Source organism: Dermacentor variabilis, chromosome 11 (genome assembly GCF_050947875.1).
Source record: "Dermacentor variabilis isolate Ectoservices chromosome 11, ASM5094787v1, whole genome shotgun sequence".
Taxonomy (NCBI): Eukaryota; Metazoa; Arthropoda; class Arachnida; order Ixodida; family Ixodidae; genus Dermacentor; species Dermacentor variabilis.
In genome coordinates, this window is record NC_134578.1 from 78,867,106 (window position 1) to 78,874,430 (window position 7,325).

A 7,325-nucleotide genomic window follows, 5' to 3' on the forward strand; every position below is an offset into this window, starting at 1 on the left:
GCCGGCTTTCTGCCTCTTGGGATATGCAATGCTCCCGTATTAATAATGCGCTACGCTAACCTATGTAATTAGCTTATTTAGGCGATATACTACTGCCACTTGTACCTAGAAGGTAAGTCGCTTCACGCGACCCACGTTGTGTGACTGAATGACGCATTAGTCAATTAAGTCTTCACCTGAAAACATCAAGTGCCGCACGAAATGCCGTGATTATAAAAGGTTTGCGAAATACAAAACTTTAACAACATCAGTTTTACCTCAAGCATCAGCAAGAAGAGCTTCATCCCTCTTTTAGGTGTATTGATAATAGGACGAACGTGAAACACGCATGCTAAGAAGGCAGTGGCAGCTTGGTTTCACATTCACTAATATAAGGTCATCATTATGCCTAATCCTTCAATAAGTGCACTTTCACTTGAGTTAAGTAATAACAGCGATGGACAGCGTGCGACCCATTGCTCTGCTACGTACAGTACACAACACTCTCCAGGCTACCAGGCGCAACGAGAGTATTCGAGGCGATGGTGAATACGTATGTGGCGAAATTAGGTCATTGGAACACCGATATAATTGCGCGATATTGCGCATACACAGGGTAAATGGTATGGACACTTATCAGCTATCACCTTCGCAAAGCGCAAAGAATGCGCTAAGAACGCCGCCGTCCGCAGACGTTCACCCGAAAACAGATATCCAAGCAGTACCATCTTTACTGCCGTTATTTATGCGCACGCTATGGCCACACTGTCTACAAAATTACTCAATTGTAAAACAAATGGTGCTTCAATATCGTCATAGCAACAAATAAATGTCATCAAGAGTACAATTCATTTATCAATACAAACCTTTCAATGTTTACTGTCCTCACCATAAGGTAGCTACAAAATGGTAAAGTGTAACCATCTCATGGGTTCACGTGATGTCGGGTTAGCGTGATGATAGTGGAATGCACGCACATGAAAGAGAATTCTTGGCGGAGCTCGGCATAAAATGCTTTCCTGCTAAAATTGGCTGTTTCTTTTTTTTGCAGAACGACGTATTTGCCGCATACATGGAAACAGCTATTCTTGAAATGGAGAAGACATTGGACGGGCTAGCCAAATATTACGAGGAAGGAAGAGTTCCCGGGAAACCTGACATAGTGCACCTGATTACAGGGTGAGCTAACATAGGTTCCTACTACGCTGCTACAGTGAGCACCGTCGAAAAGGGTGTGTGTTATCGAGCCTTCTTTAGCTTTACTAATGTGAAAGCATATATCATATCAATTTTCATTATTCAAATTTACCAGTTCAAAATATTTACATCTACTTACAGCCAAGAACTCGCCCTCATTGAGAACGGTGCTCCGAACAAGGACTACGCAGGTGTGTGCATTTCGTTTTTGAAGATATGGCACTTCTACGTTCCTACTCTACAATGCTTTACTGAAAATTTAAAGAGGAGCATTGACAAATAAAATCGGGCAACGTAGTTATAGCACTAAAGGCACAGCGCGTTATTTCGCACAGCAAAGGAAGTTCAAATTGATGCCGAGAGTACAACGTAGCATTTGGCAGGTCGAACAAACGAAATTCTGTTTTACAGATGTTTTGATTGGGCGGGGAGGAAGGGGCGCGCGTCCAGCACTTCTCCACTCTAGTTAGTGCGAACTGCCGTGGCGTTGCTTCAATGTGTTGCTGTTGCGTGCTGAGGAACAATTTGCATATGCTTTGCCTGTTTATCCTTCGAACTTACACGATGTCAGTTTATAGAAAGTCGTCGAAGAACCATTGCTTGTCCAGTCGATGCTGTCGTAACTACAGTGCCCGCAAATTCTTCTTGGCTGCCTGAAACATTTGACGTGCGTCGATAGCCATGGTGTGTGCCCAAATTCTGGGCCATTTTGCAGGCACCACTCTTTACTCAACGAGGAGAACTGGTGTCTGTGAATTGCCAACGTGAATTTGCAAATCTATGAAGCACATATATCAGAACTGAATAGCATAAAAAGGATCAGTCGCCTCTTTGCGAAGGCTATATTACCGCAAGACATGTGAGTGAGCCCCGCAGGCAACCGGACGAACAAAATGAACAAAATTAAAAAAAAATTCTCGTTCACTTAATCAGAGTAACCAAAGAAAGCAGCAAATGAAAATATGCTAACACCGCAATAAGACCTCGCATGGCCATGCCGAACTTTTGGCTCAAGCGCCATGGAGAAAAAATATGGGTATAACCCGGCAGCTACCACTGTTTAATATACTCGTACAGTCTGCAGACGCTCGCTCGATCCCTCGACCAGTGTGATTCACATGACACGGTATCCTGTATTGCTAATGAAACTGTTTCATTGATGGCCGGAAACTTCGTGCAACAATCTATGTAGCCGATAAATGTATTGAAAGATAACATTTGGAACGGTTGTCAGAGTGAATAACACAACTTACACTGTAGCAGAAGAACAACCACGCTGTTGGTATCGTCATGCGTTTTGTAAATATTCAGTACTGCTAAGCCATGCCTTAAATATACAGTGAGAATGCCGAAGTAAGGTCACATGATGGAAACGAATGTTCAGAAATACAAAGCTGATCACCAAGGCTGATCACCAAGGCTGTAGGCACAAAAACTCAACTGCTCAAATACTCGCGCACACATCGCGCTATAGGTGCTGCCTTTGCCCCGAGCCCGCCGGAACTCCCGCCATGCCGAGTTAACTTGCTTTATTACGTTTCAGGCAACCGTTTCCTAGGCAGAAGACGCCATTGTATATGCCAGTGAGGATTACCGTTTTATTGTTCTGTCACATGTATTTTACTAGCTGTGCAAAATATGAATGCAACTTGCTGTATCAAACGACCTTTTAACATCAAGAAACAAGGCCAGAGTAACTTTTCACGTTGTCTTGTGTGCTCTATATGTTTGACCAGATCCCCAATCGCGTCCATAACGCAAGGCGGTCTGCGGAACCCGCTGATGTTACCAGACAACGTCTGGGCATTTTCGATCCACAACTGAAGCCTGGCCTCAATAATTTTCTCCGTTGCTCTCTAGATGCAGCTTGTAAGGCTTTTTCGATGAAATGAATTCAAAGACCAAGGTGTCTTGCCAGGTTTCAAGGTTAGAACTACTCTTGCAGTTTTCCAGGAAGCCGTGAGGCGATCTGAGATCCAAATTCCAATAAACACTTCCAATACCATTGGACAACTACCACCTGTCATCCTCAAAGCAATGGTCTAACTAAAGCCCTGAACCGACTTCTCGCGGACGTGATCTCTATGTATGTCGACGCTGAGCATAAGATGTGGGATGAAATTTTACCCTACGTCACCTTTGCCTATAACAGGGCCGTGCAAGAGATAGTCAGGGTCACACCATTCCACCTTGTATACGGCCGTGCAGTTACTCCAACACTGGATGTTATGCTGCCGATAGATGACGACTATTACCCTTCGTATTTAGACGAGCTCCAACAAAGAGCCGAGGAAAGCCGCCAGTTGGCAAGCTACCGAATACGTCGCCAACAACCCATAGATGCAAGGCACTACAACCAGCGACATCGCGAAACGCTATATGAACTGAGTGAAAAAGTGTGGATATGGACACCAGTACAACGTCGTAGGCCATCCGAAAAACTTCTTTGTCGATATTTTGTTCCCTGTGAAGTATTTCACCGACTTAGTGACCTTACATATGAAGTCAAGTCTGCTGGACACGCACGTTCAAGGCAACGCAACACCACGGAGCGCGTGCATATTGTGCGCATGAAACCTTATTAAGAGAGATAACCCAGCAAGACGTCCGTGATGCAAATGATCTCATCTACCACACGCGCAAAGTACATGGTTTTCTTACGCATCGGGACGATGGGCATTAGGACGTGGGATAGCCCCACGTAGCCAGCATTCAAGTACCACACAGATTGCTTTGGAGATCGCAAGCCTTGCAACAAGGTGAAACACCACCAGCGTCCATCAAGACAAGCGGAGTGCACCTGCCTGCCAGCCTGCGTGCGCACGAGCTACCTCCAAGGAGCTGCGCAATCGATGGTAAATGACCGCGTGTGGTTTCGCCAAGAGAGGCTGCAAGCGGCGTTCGAGGGTAGTGGCGCGGAGCAGAGGACATTTTTGGTCGGCCTTCGCTGCGCAGGCGACAGAGGGATGTTCCTTAGCTCCGGGCACAAGTTCGCCCCATTACTATACAGGCTTTTTATAAACCTATGTTGACTAAGGTCACTACAATATATATATATATATATATATATATATATATATATATATATATATATATATATATAAATATATATACATGTCTGTGCGTGTGTGTGTGTGTCTGTGTGTGTGTGCGGACTGCCAAAGACGCAGAGCGCCTCGCAGCAAGCCCGCAGGTCTCTTACATCTAGTCTAGGTACCAGGCCAGCCATTCGCCCATGTTGGAATGCATTTCCTGGGCCCATTACCAACTTCTACAGCCGGAAAGCGACGGATCATTGTTGCCACCGCTTACCTAAGGTGCTACTTGGAAACGAAAGCTACACAGCGGGGCACAGCAGCCGAAGCAGCTCATTTCTTCATTGAAAACATCGTTCTTAGGCACGGCGCCACAAAAGTAGTCATCACGGACAAGGGAACTGACTTCACTGCCGACCGTAACATTCGCCTACATTACCACTTGACAAAAGTTACTGGAATGGCACCGTTCAGCTTGGTCCATGCTCGCGAAGCCATGACAACGCTAGATGGCATGCTGATGCACAAGTTTGACGACCTACCTGCCGACGATTTTGCTGAGCGCCGAGGTAGTCAGACAGCTTGCCCGCGTACGTATCTGCCTTCAGCAAGACCAAGATGCAAAATGGTACGACCTTCAACACAGGTCCGTTTTCTACACCCCCGGCAACAAATTATGGGTCTGGATACCCATACGCCGTAGTGGACTCTCCGAAAAACTCCTACGGCCGTAGAGGGTGATCCGCAGTCTCAGCGACGTGAATTACGAGGTCTTTCCCGACAGGGACAGTAGTTCCAGTCGCCGCAAGCACTTACCCCAAGTGGTGCATGTGGTACAGATGAAGCCGTACCTGTCGACCTAAATTTTCCTTTTTTTGTTCTGGTTTATTTTGTATGTATGCGTGTGTGTGTGTGACTCTGTCCTGTTGTATTCTGTCAAATTTTCCCGTTCTCCCTTATAAATTGCGCATCTGGACGATCCTTCCTTCGAAGGGACCCAAATTGAACCCTCATGAGCGTTTTTGTCAATGCGCAGTGAAGAAGTCGAGGTTGCGCTCGGTATTTAAAAAGGCGACCTGCAGCTGCGCCTCCTGAATAGCGCACTACGACCCCTGTTTCTGACGTTACGACAATATATATACATATATATATATATATATATATATATATATATATATATATATATATATATATATATATATATATTGTCATACCCGCCGTGGTTTCTCAGTGGCTATGGTGTTGGGCCGCATTTAGATGGGGGCTAAATGCGAAAACACCCGTGTACTTAGATTTAGGTGCACGTTTAAGAACTCGAGGTGGTCACAATTTCCGGAGTCCTCTACTACGGCGTGCCTCACAATAAGAAAGTGGTTTTGGCACGTAAACCCCAATAATTTCATTTCATATATATTGTCACGTGGTAGTGACGTTAGAAAACAGTAGCAACACTGTGAAAAAGAAAGCTGACTTTTTTGGGCGAACCTGTGCCCGCAAAAGCAGGCTACACTTATAGCACAACGATAGCGGCGAACACAGTCGGCGATAGTCGAAAATTTTGTCAGCCGGTCAAGCGCGTCCGCTTTTATACATCAGTAGAGGAATGTTCCAGAGTAATCGCTGGGACCCGCATGCGTTCCACAAAGTTCTCCGCTATTCGCGTCGCGCATACTTCCAATCAGATTACACCAGGTGTGGTGGCAGACAGCGGATGGAACCATCGATAACGTTCCAGAAACTTCCGATACATGTAGGCGCGTCATGCGCTGTGCGATAACATTTGTTATGACAGAAATCTCTTTCGTTGAACCGATACCCCGACAAATACCTCATTATTATAAATGGCAGAATTGTAATGTAAGTATTATGGAAGCCATTTACAGCTGCACATTTAGAAAATTATGTGAAAAGTAAATGTTCACTTTGCACATTTCTTTATAATAAAACGTTTGGGTGCTTGCAATCTCTGCTGTAGGTTCTTTTTATTTGATAATTTTCAATCTTTTGACGCGATCTGCTTTCTTTCTGTGCTAAATTTGAGAGTGAATTTTCCGAACTCACTTTTTAAATCACGTTTAGGACTTGCGATGACAGGGCCTCCCTGCACTAAAAAGGCAGTCGCAGTAAGCGAAGATGTTGCCACTGCTTACCGGGGAGTTGCTACGATGGCTCACGAACTCGGACACGTGTAAGTACACAGCTCTGAAAGATCAAAGAAGACAAAAGCTGCTAACTGAATACTAAATCGCCTTAACACCTTGCAGGCTTGGGTCGCCACACGATGATACACCTAGATGTCCCTGGTCAGAAGGATTTCTCATGAGTTACGCGGATGGAGGAACCAAAAAATTTCGGCTTTCGGAATGTAGTGAAGAAAAGATACGATCATCTTTAAAGTGAGCCATGGCTCTTCAGTTAACTTTTTCTTTCGAAATGTCTGACTTGATGTAGGGGCCGGAGGAATCTTGAGAAAGCAATACTATTTTTTTGCCATCAACTGAAGTTCTGGTGTGGAATAACGAGCGATTTATTTTCTTGTAGGGAGATGCCCCAAGAATGCCCGGAAATACTGGCACACACAGAATACATGTCCCGGTATAAGCATGTTCCAGGTCAAAAAGTGAGTGAGCGGCGCTACTGCAGGAAGCTAATGAAAAAATATACGACACGAAAAGATATCTTCTACAAAAAGGTAAGCGTAACCTTTAATTTGCGTGCATCCAATCTCACAAAAAAATTTACAGCCCACCTTTTGACCAGGATTTGCATCACTAAGTAATTTATTCCGATACCTCAAAAGATACCTCAATAAACAGAAAAACGCGTTTCAATTAAAAATACGAGGCAATATCCCAGTAATGTCGGCTGAAAATCCAAGTTAAGTGTGCTGATTTACTCTTCAGAAAAAACATTGAATATATAAGGGTAACCAAGCAAGGAAAGAAACTAAAGAATAAACGTTAACATAATTAGAAGCCAGCTTAATCACACTTTCTATTTGGAAGAATATCGAAGAGTTTGTGAATGCTGAGGATGGCAGCATTTATCAACGGTTTCGCCAATCACATCAAAGGGCTAAAAATATAAAAAAAAGATATTGAGAAGGAAATGTCA

At 44.4% G+C, this 7,325-nt stretch overlaps 1 protein-coding gene across 1 annotated transcript; it reads left to right on the top strand.

Annotated features, from left to right (window-relative positions):
* The first annotated feature begins 436 nt into the window (after positions 1–436).
* On the top strand, positions 437–6,611 carry LOC142563347 (A disintegrin and metalloproteinase with thrombospondin motifs like). Its single transcript, XM_075673909.1, has 5 exons — positions 437–532; positions 1,031–1,158; positions 1,318–1,367; positions 6,291–6,399; positions 6,476–6,611. The coding sequence occupies exons 1-5, from the start codon at positions 437–439 to the stop codon at positions 6,609–6,611; spliced, it is 519 nt and encodes a 172-aa protein (XP_075530024.1).
* The last annotated feature ends 714 nt before the right edge of the window (positions 6,612–7,325 follow it).

What these genes read in the sequence shown, in the direction of transcription:
- LOC142563347 (XM_075673909.1), top strand. Translation starts at nt 437, where the DNA reads ATGGACAGCGTGCGACCCATTGCTCTGCTACGTACAGTACACAACACT. An exon ending in TCCGAACAAGGACTACGCAG is followed by an intron (nt 1,368 to 6,290) that starts GTGTGTGCATTT and finishes AATCACGTTTAG; the next exon opens with GACTTGCGATGACAGGGCCT. An exon ending in GCTCACGAACTCGGACACGT is followed by an intron (nt 6,400 to 6,475) that starts GTAAGTACACAG and finishes AACACCTTGCAG; the next exon opens with GCTTGGGTCGCCACACGATG.